The sequence below is a fragment of the Protopterus annectens genome, chromosome 4.part0, assembly GCF_019279795.1.
Source record: "Protopterus annectens isolate FY-2018-M chromosome 4.part0, PAN1.0, whole genome shotgun sequence".
NCBI lineage: Eukaryota > Metazoa > Chordata > Ceratodontiformes > Protopteridae > Protopterus > Protopterus annectens.
Window position 1 is genome coordinate 797912518 of NC_056733.1, and position 17998 is coordinate 797930515.

At 38.1% G+C, this 17998-nt stretch overlaps 1 protein-coding gene across 2 annotated transcripts in view; it reads left to right on the plus strand.

The window, feature by feature from the left end:
- Positions 1 to 17998, plus strand: part of ADGRD1 (adhesion G protein-coupled receptor D1) — a 2063662-nt gene that overhangs the window by 328177 nt on the left and 1717487 nt on the right. For both annotated transcript variants that reach the window (XM_044068759.1, XM_044068760.1), the window contains 2 exons: positions 15457 to 15524; positions 15607 to 15762. In XM_044068759.1, the coding sequence (XP_043924694.1) occupies positions 15457 to 15524; positions 15607 to 15762 (224 nt within the window). The remainder of the gene's footprint in view (positions 1 to 15456; positions 15525 to 15606; positions 15763 to 17998) is intronic.

The window sequence follows — 17998 nt, forward strand, 5'->3', positions numbered from 1 at the left end:
GTCACCTGATTTTGATAATGCCAATCAGAATATGCTGTTCTTCTAAAAAGCCTATAAAGAGATCGATATAACTAGCTGCAAATTTATCTCTCATTGCAATTCCTTTGAGAGGTAAGAAAAAAAATCTCTACTAAAAAAAAAAAAAAAAAAAAAAAGTAAAAAGTAAAGAAGAATTCATCCTGACTTATATTGTAAATAAGAAGGTAAGGTCACAACCGATGGTTGTAAATGAAGATCAACAGGAGCCCCAAGCCTCTCCAGGGGACCTCCTATATGAGACAAAATGGGTCTACCAGGAGGAAAATTTAAGACTCTTACATTCCTTAAGGCAAATAAGAATAAAATAAAGGTATTCAAAGATTTTTCAAAATGAATTTGGATATATGTTGTTCAGGCAAAATACTTCCAGACACTTCTTGATTTAATAGTTTTATAAAAGCAGTTTGCATGCCAGACAACAAATCCCTTTAGATTTTTCTATATTCATCAGAACAATTTAACTGGGAATAACACATGTCAGAGTAAAACTGTCTATCCATTACTGCAATATTACCACCCTTATTAGCAGGTATGAGCACATATGCATGCACCATTGGTGAACGAAGTCTATAAAGCATCCTTCTCCTGTTTGGTTAGATTATATATAACTGGATAGCATTTTACTTTCAAACCATAGTTTCTTTTTTTTTATATCATCACAAAACATACAAACAGTATGACTTTTAAAGGCTGCCTATCAAAATATGTTATCCAAACAGCACGAAGAAACTTCAGAATTTATATTCAGTTGCTGAAGAAAATACCTTCCATGTAACTTAAGTAAAAAAAAAAAAAATACATGCAAAGGATAAGGGCACATGAGAAACATATAAATATCAAACCCTTGGTGAATACTGATATCTCAGTTTCAGAAATAGTGATATTCCATCAACTAACATGTTCTACTGTCCTTGTGTATAAATGTCAGAGTTTTTACTTCTGAGGTTGTAGTTGCCTTAAAATGGTGCCAACCCTCCCCACACTGTGTCATTTCTGATTGTTTGAAAGGATAAATATTTGAAATGACCAGACCTGCTTTATTTGAAAAGACCAGACCTGCTTCAGCAAGTCCTGAAATATGGAGAATGAATGGCCAGAAAAAGACACAATTGTATACTATAAGCCCAAGATGGCCATTTCTTTGAATTTTGTCTTTTCCCCCCAAGGTATGGCAATCTCAGAGTTGGTATATATAACTTCAGGATGTGTGGGAGGTTTGCCCCCTCCCACACTTGGGGGCAGGGGGCTTTCCCTTCCTGCAAAAAGCAAGATAAAAGGAGGAGAGTGATGCTTGATATTCTTACTTCTCCTGTATTTTCTGTCTTTTTTTATTTTTGTTGTGCCTGTGCTTGGTGTTACGGGTGCCAACATTTCAACAGGGAGCCATTTGAGAGTCCTTTTGCCAAAAAACATTATCCACTTTGGAAACAGGAGCTTATGGGGTCTTTCTCAATAGAGATTATTATTTCTTTTCTTTTGACATACATTGTTAGTACCTCAGCCTTGCCTTCTCTTCCTTGATGCTGGTGTTCCTCTATGGGAAATGTTTTCACCCAGAATTCCTAAATGCCATTGAGCATGCATGTTTGTTTGTGGAAGAAACCATGAAAGCCAAACGTCTTATGTAAGTTTCCTTTTATCACATGATGACAAAGTCCAAATATTAATTAGTCTTTGTGTAAATCTCCTCTTGTTTCCACAAAAGTTCTTCAACATTTCCATCACTGACTGCAGATAATTTCCTTTCTATACTCAGTATGGAACCAGTCAGTTTTCTTTTTTGACCATAACATTTTTTTCTTTTATCAGTTTGCATGATGCCAGCTACTGTTGAAATTATGTAGGCATCTTGTCACTCTTAAAACCTTTATTGATCTAAACAGAAAAATTGAAGTTGGTAAAGACAAGCAAAAGCAGGACTTGGTATTTATGATAGCTGTCAGCACTGTTAGAAAGTTAGAACATGGATGTCAGAGATTAACAAACTTCCAAAACACTTTGAGAATGAATTAATGAATTATGGGTAGTAGGTGACACTGCAAAAAGAAGGTAATTGCATTTATTTGTAGAGAAGATTTAAACAAGATAATTGGTAGGTTTTAGGTATTCTATACACCAGTAGCAAAAATCAAGGATATACTTGAAGTTGTAAAAAAAAAAAAAAACACAGAAAAGAAAAAAAAATTCAGTGAAAAATTTACAAATTAAAAAACAGAAAAGAGGGCTCTTTTTTGTAAAATAGTTTTATTGATAACAATACTTCTAGTATTAAAGTACTTCCTATAAGTGATTATTATAAATGCAAATAAAGTATATATGACTTATTGAAAAATATATATTCACTCGCGACCGTATTTACCAACACATTTATGCCATTAATCAAAAAAAAAATTGATAATGCCCTTTCTAAGCACATTTTGTGTAACAGTGGTCACAGTTTCCGATTTATGGGTATCGACAATATTAGAATGGACATTAGAGGGGGACCTCAATCTTTAATAGTAGAGACCAGGGAATTAGAATGCCAGCTTCAATTAGATGCCTTCTCATATCCCGGACTCAACGATAACTGCAATATCGCAGCTTTACTGAAGTATAGGAGCTATCTGAGATAAGGCACGTAGCTACTTGTGAATCCCTCTATAGTCTGTTTTCAACATATTAGTGGGGTGTCTAGGTAGAGCAGGTGCACTTTACATGCATTTTGAAATACTATTTTGTAAATCATTTAGGTCATTTATTTAAATGTGAAATCTACCAATATTGTTTTAGTTTTTTTATTATATTACTAAATGTACTTCCCACAAATTGTATTTTGTACATAGCTTATTCGCCTATCCTTTGAAGGCTACTTTACTGACAAGCTAATGTATGCTAGATTTCCTCCTGGCGTTTTCTCTTGCTTTTAAACTCTTAAATTTTTAATTTGTGGAGTTTAAACCTTTGTATTTTTACTTTTGTATATGTGTATTTTAAAATAATAGTTGTTTGATGTAGTTAAGGAAGTGACGTGAACTGGCGCCACCTCCTTATCTTTTTAAACTTGTGAGCTTTTGCTCCATTTTTGCTAATGAAGCTTCTGGTTTGCTGGAAGTGAAAACGCTTTTGTTTATTAAATAAAATTGCGTTCTGAAGCTGGTTCTTCTGGCCTTTTTGGAGCATCGCTTTTCATGGTTTTATTTGTTGGTTTTGCTCTTTTCAACTTGAAAAATATATATTTATCAAATTATATATTTCCAATCTAGATTCAAATTTTTTCCCCTGCGCAATATTGAAGTAAACTTTAAAATACGCTGATTTGAACTTTTTCAATAGCACCTTCAAATCTCAACATCTGCTTAGAAGAGGAAAATCTAAATTATAGAATTCACCCTTTCTTTCTGTTGTTTATGATGCCTGTTCATGTGCATTGTCACTGAACACATTTATTATTGGGCATAATATCTATGAAATATTCTTGCATCCTTAATTTAACTACTGATCTTGTCTGCCCTATTTACCTTTTTAGGTTTCAACCACAGAAAATTTTCCATAAATTATGCCTTGTTTCATCCTTAATATGCATGGAACAAGCATTAATCCCATGTAAAAAACAACATATTTAGTGGTTCTGTCAGTGCATAAACAAGCAAATTATCTATATATAAAATGGAGAGTGCCACCTTTTGTACAAAAAAAAAGATCTGTATTAGGAAAAAAATGTTTTCATATGATTCAAAACACAGTGGTCTAAGGTGGACAATCAGTCTCTCTCTTTCATTTTTTTAAAGTCCCATCAAACTCAAATACACTGGGCCAAATTCCAAAAGATTTGCTCTCAGTGTACGTCTGCCCTGATTCAAAAAGACTTGCTCCCAATGTTTGGATTTACTTCAGTATAAGGCCTATCTATAAACAGGCTTACACTGGGGGCCAGATTTCAAAGGACCTGCTCTATGCCTGCTGTGTAACTGGTGACTTGCACTGAGAGCAAGTCTTTTGGAACTGGTCCCACTATTTTGCTAACAGAAATCTAAGATGACAAAATAATAAATAAATAAAATTAATGAAACAGCTTGCTATTGTTCTTATGTTATAAAATTTAACCACATGCATGGTTGGCAGAAATATTATTTCAACCATGACAGTGTGACTGTGGGCAAAACTGTACTTCTTCAGAAAACAACCATAAATATAATGTTAATTTGGTGACTTCTTTGTTGTTGCCAAAGACATTTAATACTGATGATCATCTGAGCCATAGCATATGTAATATTTAAATTTTACTAGAAAAAGTAACAAAGTTCTTGATAAGTCACCTGTTTCTATACCATATCTAAGAAATATGTATTTGATGGGCTCTACCAGAATCTACCAGACAGCTGAAAGAAGGAAAGTGTTCATCCATGAATTTAAGCGTGGCTTCCTTTTTTAGGGGATGTAGCTTTGGTAAATGAATGCATTATGAACTTATATAAGCATGAATGCCAACGATATTCAAGAGAAACTGGCTGAACAGGGATTTATGCTGAAATACAGTAAAACATGTTTTTTTTTTTATTTTATTTCTCTATTTTCTTTAAAATAGACTGGGTAAAACCCACAATCTCTTTCAGACTGATGCAGGAGCACTGTCTGTTTATATTACTGGGTTACATGTTACTCAAACCTATGACTACAGGGCAACAATAGCCATTTAGACTAAAATTTGATTAAATGAAAGGGACCTTGTTTTTTTTACTTTGCAGGTTAGTTTTCACCAAGATGATCACATTATAGGAGGTAGAATTTTGATTTAGGTAAAATCCTGAGATTGTAAGAAGTAGGGACTTTGGATGTAAACATGAATTAGTTCAAGCACTGGTTCTGGATATTGTGCTGAACTATATGGACCTTACTGCTATAGTATATAGATCTGCTGTTGTGCAGATTTTAGATTAACAGACACAATTTCTTTATAATTTGGGGAGAATAATATTTCGGGGATATTTAAATCTATGAAATAAAAATGGAATGTTATGGTATATAAAACTAGGACAAATGATTTTTATGACTAATGAAAATAATATTTTTTTACAAGTGGTCTGGGATGTTTCCTTGATTCCAATCCTCCCAGATCACATTGCTTTGTACATAATGGCATAAAATTGTTTCAAATACATAAATGATTGTTCGAACTATATTGAAAGAAATAATATTTTTCTACAGTCTCACAAGACAAATTCAACTAAATGTTTTTGTAGGAAACAAGCATACCTACGCCTACCCATTTGGTGGCATAGCCCTCCCACAACTGCTTTACTCTTATTCCAAAATCAATGAAACTTAGAGAAAAATGAATAATTAAAAAGGAAGCATGACTTGCTTTTTCTTCCAGATACTTTGATCTTGAAGAAGGAATAACAGTAACATTGAGTTGAAACACATTGTTACAAATGGTAGCAAGCAAGCAAATGTGATCAAAAACCACAGTCGAAGAATTCAACTTGAGCCGCTTAAAATGAAGGGAAACCATTGTAAACAAAATCATGCTTCTTACTACAGAACTGGCAATACTGGATGTAATAGTTTTACTCTGTGTATATTGTTATAATCTTAAAAATTCTACCATTCTTAGACAGAGCTGATCACAACACAATTCATTTAAAGTGTAACCTAAGTCTGAGGAAGGTTACTGCAATGTGACATGCAATGTGACATGCCAGCAAAAATGCTAATAGAGCATAGCTATCTGTGATGAATTAACAAAAGAGTTAAGGGGCGGATATGGGAGATAGGCGTGATGGAAAGACATTGCCATCTAATACTGTTGGGTTACATGGCTAAGCTTAAAAGACCCTTCAAGGTCATTAACCTAGAATTCCACTATGAAACTATGATACAATAGATATTGAGATTTCCAGGCTAGAGCCATGTCCTAAGCTCAACAAGTGACTTAAATAAGACAGGACCATTTTCAAATGGATCCTTCTAAGTGGCCTTTAGAATTTCTCACTGTTGTATGTTTTATCTGGAAGTAAGTTAAGACATCTTACATATATCTAAAGGGCTACAGAATTTGTCAGGAAAGTGGGAAAGAAATAAATGAACTGGGGCTGATGGAGCAGCGAACTAGGAGACAAGTTATCAAAATGAATAAATTTTATCCATATTGTCAGTCATATGCTGGTCTTAAAATATGAATGCAACAAGCAGCAACTTCAAGAACACAGCAGTAGTGGACTGAGAAAAGAGAGCTCTTAGTTTAATCATTAAAAAAATATATAAAATAAATAAATGAAACATAGATTCCATTATATCCTGATGGTTTGTAAAGCCATTATTAAGCTTTGTTGTAGTTGCCACTAACACAAAGACCAGCACACATCACTGCAAACCACTGGATATGCTACAATGGCTTGAACTCCCTAACTACCTCCATTATGTCCAGCTGTTAACCTTACACAACATCATTTGTAAACCTTTAGCATGCCCAGCCCATAGTCGTATAGTGTCAAAGTCAAAGTAAAGTTTATTGTCGATCAGATGCACCTAGCAGTGCCAGTTGAACAAAATTAATAGTAAGAGAGATCACATACAGTAATAATTAGGATACTTGACAACACATAAATTTACCACGTAATTGGACAATAAGACATTAGAAAATATTATACTAGTAGGTATTGCACAGATTTGCTTAGAATATTGTACATCCACATTAGTAGTGTGATAAACTCTGTTCATATTGCACATATATGGACTGATGATTCACTCTGGTCATTGCACTAATAGTGATAGAAGAGATTGGTTAACTGTTCCAGTTATTAAGCAATTGCCAAATAGTTACTACAGACAGTATGCCACAGCTTGTGGCATATTGATCCTGTTATTGACTGCTATGCTTGACATTTGAGTTCGTCAGCCTTATGGATAGAGGGAATCCACTCCTGTTCAGTCTATATGTTTTGCAGTGTAAGCTGCAATATTGTCTACCCCGAGGAGAAGTGGAAGAACATGTCATGCGCACAGTGGGTGGGGTCATCTATTATCTAGCTAGCTCTTCCCACACACCTAGCCACATGAAGCTCATCCATTTAATTTAAATTATAGTGATTAAGAAATCTGGCTTTTATTTTTTAAACTTAAAAATAAAAGGCGATTTTTTTTTTGTCTGTGTGTGTGGAACTTTGCTCGTGCACATTTTTAGAATTCTGACTTTAGAGATGCTCAGAGATGAAGATTAAAAAAAGAAAAACAATGTCTTCCTTCCACCAATGTGCTTTCTTGTTGAGGATGTCAAAAATGTCACACAACAAGCATCTTACTGAGCTGATGAATGAAGCAGTTAAGGAGAGCATCACATTGGTTCGGGATGCCTCTGGTGACAGTGGCAGCCTAAAACTGAACCTAAGTGACAGATTGAATGTAGAGATGCATAGACACCAGAGCAGGAGCATGTTTTTTTTTTTAATTTCATTTTTTAAGAGCCACTCTACTTGCAAGTAGGAAGTATATACTTAATTTAAATGTATGAGTGTGTGAGGTATGTGTGTGTGTGTGTGTGTGTGTGTGTGTGTGTGTGTGTGTGTGTGTGTGTGTGTGTGTGTTTATGTATGTATCTATGTATGCATGTCTGTGTGTGGGGGGAGGCAGGCATAGCTGCTCCTAACTGTCCCTGATTTTTCAAAATGACTCTACATTTTTGCCTCGTATTTTGGATTGTTCCTGAAAAATTTTGTATCTTTTTGACTGATCAGTGAGTATGCAGTCTTTAAGTAAAGAAGACAGACATTTGAGTTTCAGACCTGATGACCTTTATAAAAGCATCCTAATGCAGTGCCTGTTATTCTGGAAAGTTTTTTAGTGTTAAAATGAGATAGGTGCAACTGATTTTGATAATTTGCTCATTATTATTTTTAGCTTTTCCACTGATTCTTAAGCAAAGAGATTGAGTGATATGTGTAGAAGGGGGGTTTATTCTGACAGCAGTGAGCTGAAATGATAAATTCTTATGCAGCAGTTTTATGTATTTATTAAATAATTTGGTGCAATCGAGCATCTGTGGTATACAGTCAGTCATACAAGTGGCTGTAATTTATGGTAACATCTATGTGTCTTGTGGGGGGTGCATAAATGCTCTCAACTGTCCATGATTTTGCAGAATGCCTCAGATTTTGTGCCTAATATTTTGGTTGGTTCCTTGCAAAGTTTGGCACTGAATAATAACAAAAATGTGAGAGTCAGACGTAATACCCTTCAAAAAAGCATGTCAATGCAAGGCCTGTTTTTAGCACATTTTTAATTGTATAAGGTTTATTGTATAATACCTGTCACTAATTTTGGTTATTTTTGTACTTAGTTTTAGCTTTCTCATGACTCTTAAGCTACAATGTTGAGAGGTATGAGAGAGTTGCAGTGGTTTCTCACTGTATTTTGTCAGTAGTGAGAGGAGAGAATAAATTCCAGTGTGGCAGTTATTTATGTATTTATTCATTCATTTGGTACAATCAAACAACTGCGGTATACGGTCACAGTCATTCAAGAAGTGCGAAATGACAGGCGTGTGTGTGTGTGTGTGTGTGTGTGTGTGTGTGTGTGTGTGTGTGTGTGTGTGTGTGTGGAGGGGAGGGGTGAGTAGATGCTTTTGTAATGAAATATCTGAGGTGTGTATCATAGCCCATAGAAGTGTATGTAATGATGGTATGTATGCGTGTGTGTATGTGTATATGTGTGTGTGCGTGTGTGTGTGTGTGTGTGTGTGTGTGTGTGTGTGTGTGTGTGTGTGTGTGTGTGCTTTCGTGCGCGCACCCACCCACTTTTGGTAAAATAAACTAATGTGTCCAGTTGTTACTATTTTTGTTGTATTACATTCTAATATATGAGATGCATAATTGATTAGTTCAGGTGCTGTTAGTGGATGAAACTAATTGATGATTTCTGCAAGATAGGCAGTCATTATTCTGGCTTTACAGAAGTAGTGTGCATTTGTGCAATACCCAGTGGAGTAATTTACTATGCCTGCTTTTAAACCAATCAGATTGTGCACAATCAGTAAATTGGTTATTATTGATGAGTATGGTGATTGTCTTTGATGAAAATGACTCCATATAAGTGTGTGTGTGGGGGTTGTTATGCATCTCAAATTAGCAAGCTGACAATAATGTTTTCACTTTCTATCACAATATAATACAAACACTGTACTCACTAAATGGCCATCTGTGGTGGTTTAGGCAGGATGTGTGCATTATTAGCTGATCTCTGGCAGAGTGTCGCATCAAGTAGTGTTGCCATGTAACAGTGTTTGGTTCTCTGGTTGAATTTTTGGCTTTTCTCCTTCTGTGTGGAGTCTGCATGTGCTGCCAGTCTCTGTGTTTTTTTTATTATTCCTTCTGTGTGGAATCTGCATGTATTCCATCTCTCTTATGTGGGTTTTACCCATGTATTTTGTTTTTTTATCCCAGACCTTCAGCTTTATATAATGTGCGTCTGGTCATTTGTGCTTTTACTTTCATCACATTCTAACAGCAGATGGGTACACAAGAAGTAACCATCTTTTTTTGTGCAGTTAGGAAGGGGTGCAATATTCCTAGATAGGATTTATGTATCCTTGCAAGCAGTTGTCTTTCTAATTTATTGGAGAAGTGCTGTTTTGCTAGCTTTGAACATTAAGCTTTAGACACAACTTATTTTTTCCTTGAATGAAAAAAAAATATGAATAAATTTCTTTCCTTAGTCATGATTTTTTGTTCAGGCCACCATTAGATAAAAAGGTTGTAAAATAGCTCTAAGATAAACCTCACAGCATCTAGAAACTTGTGAATTCTGGGGGCCTAGTGACATCTACATCCCCACTTTAATTCACTTGTTTGTTAGGGTGTGTTAAAAGCATGGGGAAGCTAAAATGTAAGAAAAAGTGTGAGGGCAAAAAAAAAAAAAACAAAAATGGAGAAGCAATCTACCTAGAAGGTATAGGGCCAGGATGAAGGGAAAGATGAGAGGGGCATTGGGGAAGTGCGTGCGCTTGAGGGGGCCATTGAAGTCATTTTTGTTTAGGGCTCCATTTCATCTGAGAATGGCGTGCAGTCGGATATCTAAGTTTCTACTTAGTAAAGTGACTAGAATGAGTAGGTACATACTGAGGCAGCCTATATATGAAAGTGAATGACCCCATCTGTAGTTTGATCCCAGACAAAGATCATAGACTTGCTTTAATAGAACCTCATCCCATTCCAGTGAGTCCCACCCATTCAGTTGTTTCCTGCAGCCCCACCCATTGATTTGGAGTCACCAGCTGCTAATGTGATCAGCACCTAAAAAAATTGCAATAAAAAGAAAAACAAGTCAAAATACTGAACAATGATGACATAATTCACTGTATATTCCTGCCTTTCATAGAAGTTCATTCTTTTAATGCTTTTTCCTCCTTTTACCTGCCACTCAACAGCACTTCTGCAGTCAACAGCCTCATTTGTTTCCCTGTACCACAAAATGTGATTGTGGAAGGTTGTATAATGGGGAACCCATTAGGTGTTTTCTTGGCTTAGCTCTAACCCTATCCCTGGCAGCTGATATCCATGCTCTAACCATATCCGTGGCAGCTGATGTGCATGCTGTAACCCTATCCCTGCAGCTGATGTGCATGCTGTAACCATATCCCTGGCAGCTGATGTGCATGCTCTAACCCTATCCCTGGCAGCTGATGTGCATGCTGTAACCATATCCCTGGCAGCTGATGTGCATGCTCTAACCCTATCCCTGGCAGCTGATATGCATGCTGTAACCATATCCCTGGCAGCTGATGTGCATGCTCTAACCATATCCTTGGCAGCTGATGTCCATGCTTTAATCATATCCCTGGCAGCTGATGTGCATGCTCTAACCATATCCCTGGCAGCTGGTGTGCATGCTGTAACCCTATTCCTGGCAGCTGATGTGCATGCTGTAACCCTATCCCTGGCAGCTGATGTGCATGCTGTAACCATATCCCTGGCAGCTGATGTGCATGCTCTAACCATATCCCTGACAGCTGATGTCCATGCTCTAACCATATCCCTGGCAGCTGATGTGGATGCTGTAACCCTATCCCTGACAGCTGATGTGCATGCTCTAACCATATCCCTGGCAGCTGATGTCCATGCTCTAACCCTATCCCTGGCAGCTGATGTGCATGCTCTAACCATATCCCTGACAGCTGATGTGCATGCTCTAACCCTATCCCTGGCAGCTGATGTCCATGCTCTAATCATATCCCTGACAGCTGATGTGCATGCTCTAACCATATCCTTGGCAGCTGGTGTGCATGCTGTAACCCTATCCCTGGCAGCTTATATGGATGCTATGACCATATCCCTGGCATCTGATGTGCATGCCCTAACCTTATCCTTGGCAGCTGATGTGCATGCCCTAACGTTATCCCTGGCAGCTGATGTGCATGCTGTAACCCTATCCCTGGCAGCTTATATGGATGCTCTGACCATATCCCTGGCATCTGATGTGCATGCCCTAACCTTATCCCTGGCAGCTGATGTGCATGCTGTAACCATATCCCTGGCAGCTGATGTCCATGCTCTAACCATATCCCTGGCAGCTGATGTGGATGCTCTAACCCTATCCCTGACAGCTGATGTGCATGCTGTAACCCTATCCCTGGCAGTTGATGTCCATGCTCTAACCATATCCCTGGCAGCTGATGTGGATGCTCTAACCCTATCCCTGGCAGCTGATGTGGATGCTCTAACCCTATCCCTGACAGCTGATGTGCATGCTGTAACCATATCCTTGACAGCTGATGTCCATGCTCCAACCATATCCCTGGCAACTGATGTGCATGCTCTAACCATATCCCTGGCAGCTGATGTGGATGCTCTAACCCTATCCCTGGCAGCTGATGTGGATGCTCTAACCCTATCCCTGACAGCTGATGTGCATGCTGTAACCATATCCCTGACAGCTGATGTCCATGCTCTTACCCTATCCCTGGCAGCTGATGTCCATGCTCTAATCATATCCCTGACAACTGATGTGCATGCTCTAACCATATCCTTGGCAGCTGATGTGCATGCTGTAACCCTATCCCTGGCAGCTTATATGGATGCTCTGACCATATCCCTGGCATCTGATGTGCATGCCCTAACCTTATCCTTGGCAGGTGATGTGAATGCCCTAACCTTATCCCTGGCAGCTGATGTGCATGCTGTAATCCTATCCCTGGCAGCTTATATGGATGCTCTGACCATATCCCTGGCATCTGATGTGCATGCCCTAACCTTATCCTTGGCAGCTGATGTGCATGCCCTAACCTTATCCCTGGCAGCTGATGTGCATGCTGTAACCCTGTCCCTGGCAGCTGATGTGCATGCTCTAATCATATCCCTGGCAGCTGATGTGCATGCTGTAACCCTGTCCCTGGCAGCTGATGTGGATGCTGTAACCCTGTCCCTGGCAGCTGATGTGCATGCTCTAATCATATCCCTGGCAGCTGATGTGCATGCTGTAACCCTATCCCTGCAGCTGATGTGCATGCTGTAACCCTATCCCTGGCAGCTTATATGGATGCTCTGACCATATCCCTGGCAGCTGATGTGCATGCTCTAATCATATCCCTGGCAGCTGATGTGAATGCTGTAACTCTATCCCTGGCAGCTGATGTGCATGCCCTAACCTTATCCCTGGCAGCTGATGTGCATGCTCTAACCATATCCCTGACAGCTGATGTGCATGCTCTAATCATATCCTTGGCAATTGATGTGCATGCTGTAACCATATCCCTGGCATCTGATGTGCATGCCCTAACCTTATCCTTGGCAGCTGATGTGCATGCTGTAACCCTATCCCTGGCAGCTGATGTGCATGCTGTAACCATATCCCTGACAGCTGATGTGGATGCTCTAACCTTATCCCTGGCAGCTGATGTGCATGTTGTAACCCTATCCCTGGCAGCTGATGTGCATGCTCTAACCCTACCCATAGCAGCTGATGTGCATGTTCAAATATACTAGGGCCTGAGATGCTTTCCTCTGTGGAAGTGTACATGCCCCTTGAAGCCTACTGCATGAACATGTGTTGACAGATTCAAAACCACATCATTGATCCATAAACTGCATGCATATGTACATTGCTTTGCAGCAGCTGTTGGCATTACAGAGGAGCAGACTATCACATTTCCCCAAGGAAAAGTGGGCTGATATCAGCCTCTCACTTCTACCCTCCCCTCTCTTGGCTCCTCCAGCCCCAAAGTTACTAATTAAGCTCAGGTTTTCTAGGTGATAGTCAGGGTTTAATCCATCTATGTCACAGAGCAGGGGCTAGCTCAGGTCATCTGGGTAATAGGCTGGGATTAATCTCTCAGTGTCACAGAGCAGGGGTATCTCAGGTCACATGGGTCATAGGCTGGGTGTTGTCCCTCTGTGCTAATGGAGCAGGGTTATCTCCTCTCATCTGGGTCATAGACTGGGATTTGTCTCTCTGTGCAAATGGATCAGGAGTTTACTCAGGTCACTTGGGTCATAGGCTGGTCTTTGTCCCTCTGTGCTAATAGAGCAGGGGTTTGCTTAGCTCATCTAGGTCAAAGTCGGGGCTTCATTTTCTACTGTATGTAACAGATGTATTTGCTTCCAGAAAAGTAAAATTGCTATTTCTCTTGATTGTTTAGAACAACTAGAATATTTTGTTAGTAGCAGTGAATATCACAGTAACCATTTGAAATGTCAGGACCTGCCAGACCGAGTCTGGAAATATGGAGACTGAATGGAGTTTTTTTTATATATAATAGATATATATATATATATATATATATATATATATATATATATGGGTTCCATACACTAGATCGAATTTTCACTATTTCAAAATAGTACATGGAATGCTCACTGCAGCGAAAGTGCACTTAATCGAAAGTGCACTTACTCAAAGTTCAGTACAATGAACGGGTGTTGTACTGAACTTCCGTGCAGTACTCACGGACCTTAGGGTTAGGGCATGGGTCATATGGGCTATCCCCTTACTATGACCTGTGCCCTAACCCTAAGGTCCATGACGACTGCAGTGCAGTGAAGGACATATCAATGTCCTCCACTATGGTGTGATAGTCATGAACCTTAGGGTTAGGGCATGGGTTAGGGTAAGGGGATAGCTTTACTAACTATCCCTTTACCCTAACCCATGCTCTAACCCTAAGGTCCATGACTATCGCACCATAGTGGAGGACATAGCTTGTTTTTTATGTCCTCCACTGTGCTGCAGTGTTTTCGGTGAAGTGCACTTACGCAAAAGTTCACTTTCGTTAAAGTGAACTTTCGCAGAAGTGAGGCTTCCTATTACAAGTTAGAAGTAGTGAACTTTCGTTCTTGTAATAGGAATCCATATATATATATATATATATATATATATATATATATATATATATATAGATGCATACTAAGTCCAAGATGCCATTTGTCAGAAGGGTCTATATTATAAGCTCGAAAGCTTAAAAGAGTGAATGCTCTTTTGTCGAGCTGCAAACATCTAAACCATTAAATAGTGAAGACACGGAACAGATCACTGCTCCGGAAAAAAAAAAAATCAAAACAAAAAAAATGAAAGTACAAAATAAAGTGGGGGCTTTACCCCACCCCCACCCCCCCCTATTTAAATATACCAACTCTGAGATGGCACCACAGTGGAGGAAATGGCCTGGGAAAACAATTGCTGTTCCGTACCTTCGCTATTTAGTGGTTTTGATGTTTACAGCTCGTTAAAAGAGCATTCACGCTTTTAAGCTTTTGAGCTTATAATATAGACCCTGTCAGAGTATTCTCATTACTCCAAGGTATGGAGATTTCAAAGTTGGTATATATAAGTTTAGAGAGGGGGTGTATTGCCCTGCCACAAAAAAGAAGTTTAAAAGAGAGTGATTTTCAAGATTCTCTCTTCTCTGTGTTTTTTTACTTGTTTTTTTTCAGCTTATCTGCACTGGGCATTTCAGGTGACTTCTTTTCAACAGGGAGTTGAATGTCACATCCTTTTGACATAAGTATGACTCTTGGGAGGTCACCAAATTGCATGTTAGAACTTGAGGAATCTCTTTACGTACTAGTGTTCACAAATGATTATTTTCTGTGAATGAATAGTTTTTGGAAGAGATGTGGTTTTTCTGTCTGCATTTAAATTTATAGCTACCATGGAAAATGGCTATGTAAATGTATGATTTTTAAAATATATCCATGTGAAGCACAGGTCTGTTAATTAAATAGTATAACAGCAGTGTTCCAAAAGGTTCCCTTGAAATGAACGTAATGGACGCCTGCAAACAACACATTTTGCCAGTATTCTTTTTATAGGTTTAATACTTAGGATGGGTTTATTAGTAAGATAAGAACATGGAAAGTGACTCTATTTTAAGTGCGAAATATGAAATAATTATCTTTTGTCATTTCGTTACCTGTTCACCTGTAACATAAATAATGTTTTCCTTGGCAGGTCAGTCCATGTGGATTTCTACCACTTATTCTTGGCTGAACTTTACTGGCACAACTGCCATTCCGCAGGTATTTGTGATATTTTTTTCCGTGGTTAATATTGCATACAGATACAGAGTCTCTATTTTTTAATCATATTTTTAAACTGCAGGTATCTACAGATGCTTACCATCCTGTCATCACTAACCTCAAGGAAAACAGACAAACCTTTCAGTATCCAGTACCTGTGCTTGGATTTCTCGAGTCAGTGTTACAAAACCTGCCCAACAAATCCTTACAACAAGAAACAGCCTTTAATTTAACTGAGGTAGTATTTTAAAAATATTTGATATATTTCATTTGGCAATTATTAACTACATAGCTATATCTTACTTTGTTGAACAGAACAGTTCAAAGTATTTTATACCAAATACAAATGCCCACAGGAGTGAAAATTTATCAGAACACTATAATAGGCTTTCTTTTGTATTCTTTTTTTGTGTGCGGGGGGAGGTTGGTATACATTCTCTACACTCCCACAAGTATATGCATTCAGTTGTGAGATAAATATAGAGAGAACAGAATTACATGAGATTTGGGATATCAGTAGAGTGTTGGGGCTTCTTCTGGAGAAAGTTAACTCCTGATTTTGTTTAACAAAATGTAATTCCAATTTGTGTGTACAGATTTTGGCATATATACATGTACATATGTGTCTGTGTGCATGCACTGTTTTTTATTTTTATTTTGTTTATTGGTGGTAGTGGATGCAATGTTTTTTTTATTTTTCTGAGAACTAAATGTTTAAACTTGTTATCAGAGAAAAACTTCCTCTGAGCAGCTTCTGTAAATGTTTCAGGATATTTTGTCATTCATGTGGTCAGTGACTAGTGTTTGATTACAGGGTAATAATGCTTCTTAGGGAGGTTATGTTGCCATGTGTTTCTTCTATTGTAACCGCTTCAGTTTCTTTTATACAGGTTAGCTAAATAGTTTTAAAAGAAGCCACAAACACTATGTGAAGCGAAGTAACTTTTTAACCTTCTTGCACCATTTGTTTAGCTCAGAATTCAAGGAGGTACATGAGTATTAGTATGTTACTGACCCTCGTATAAGCAGCTGGGCTTACTGACATATAAAGCAGTTGCAAATATCAGCTTGGTTGAACAGTTCTAGAAGTGTGCTCACATCCTCATGAAAAAAGCAAACTTTTTTCAACTTTTATATATCTCTGGATTGTTCATACAGAGTTTTTGTTAGGTTAGATGGCATGTTTTTTCTATACAGAGTCAGTAAAGATACCAAAAGTTACAGGGAAAAGTTTTATTTTAATATATATTTTTTTAAGTATGTATGGGCACAAATGTTTTTTTTCCCACTGGTGACCTAAGAGTAGAGATTTGGCTGAGCAACATTTTTGGAAGCACATAATGCACATTGCAACTGGCACTCAAATTCAGGTCAAAAGGGTATACCATAATTGTCGCTTTATGTTTTAATCACTGTAATTCATGGTGGCCTAATTTTCCTATTGGTCATCAGGCAGAACCCCCCCCCCCCAAATATCCCTAAAAGACAAAGATGGGTATTTTACCTAAGTATAAAAAGACATTGAACTACTAGCAGTTTACTTTCACAAATGACCCTCAGAGAGAGAGAGAGAGAGAGAGAGAGTGACATGGTACACTCTGATGGAAAACATATGCCAGAAGGGTTTATCATCAGGATAGAATCCCTTCATTGTCTTGCCTTGAAGCCTTCTTTTCATTAGATTATACCTCATTCGTTGGTAGGTACTAGGCTTGCAGCTCAGTGGACCATTTAGCAGCCTATCCCAAATTCGGAGTTGCCAAAAGCAGTTGGATTAAACTCAAGTTCCACAGCAGCCAAATGAGGGCTATGGGAATCAAACCCTACACCACAGAAGGTATAGATCACTTCCTTAACCCTTTATGCCAGTTGCCAGCATAAGTTAATCCAATCGTCTGGAGTAGGGATGGCTGACAGCCTTCAGATCTTCCAGCACCAAAGGGAAGTATATTAACTGTTGAGTCACTGACCACGCTAGGTGTGCTACCTGTGCCATGAACAACAAGGAATACCAATAAGAGTTCTAATGTCTGAGAATAAAGGAATTTCCAACATCATATCCACACCACAGATTGAATCCCCCTCTAGAAATAGCTATTAAAGACTAAACACTAGTTTATGTAGCCATAAAGAAATTTGGTTTTAATTTCACTTGACTTCTTAGTGAAGACACCTCCAGAAGTGATTTGTTTAGATTCAGTGTCTGCTTTCTTACATGATTTCTTTGACCTGTTAAAGATTCAACCTTCAAAAAGATTTTCAAGATTATCACAAATGAAAGTGTAGCTTAAGGAGCTGCTGAAACCCTCAAAAACTTCAGCAAATGTACTTTGCATTTCACCGATATTCTAGAAGTTAATATTTTTAAGAAACACTATTGTGCTGTTCTGTAATATTTCTAATATTTCTCCATTTAAGATGCATTTTGAGTATGTCTGTAGTGTACACTGTTGCCTGTTACTGAAGGTAACTGT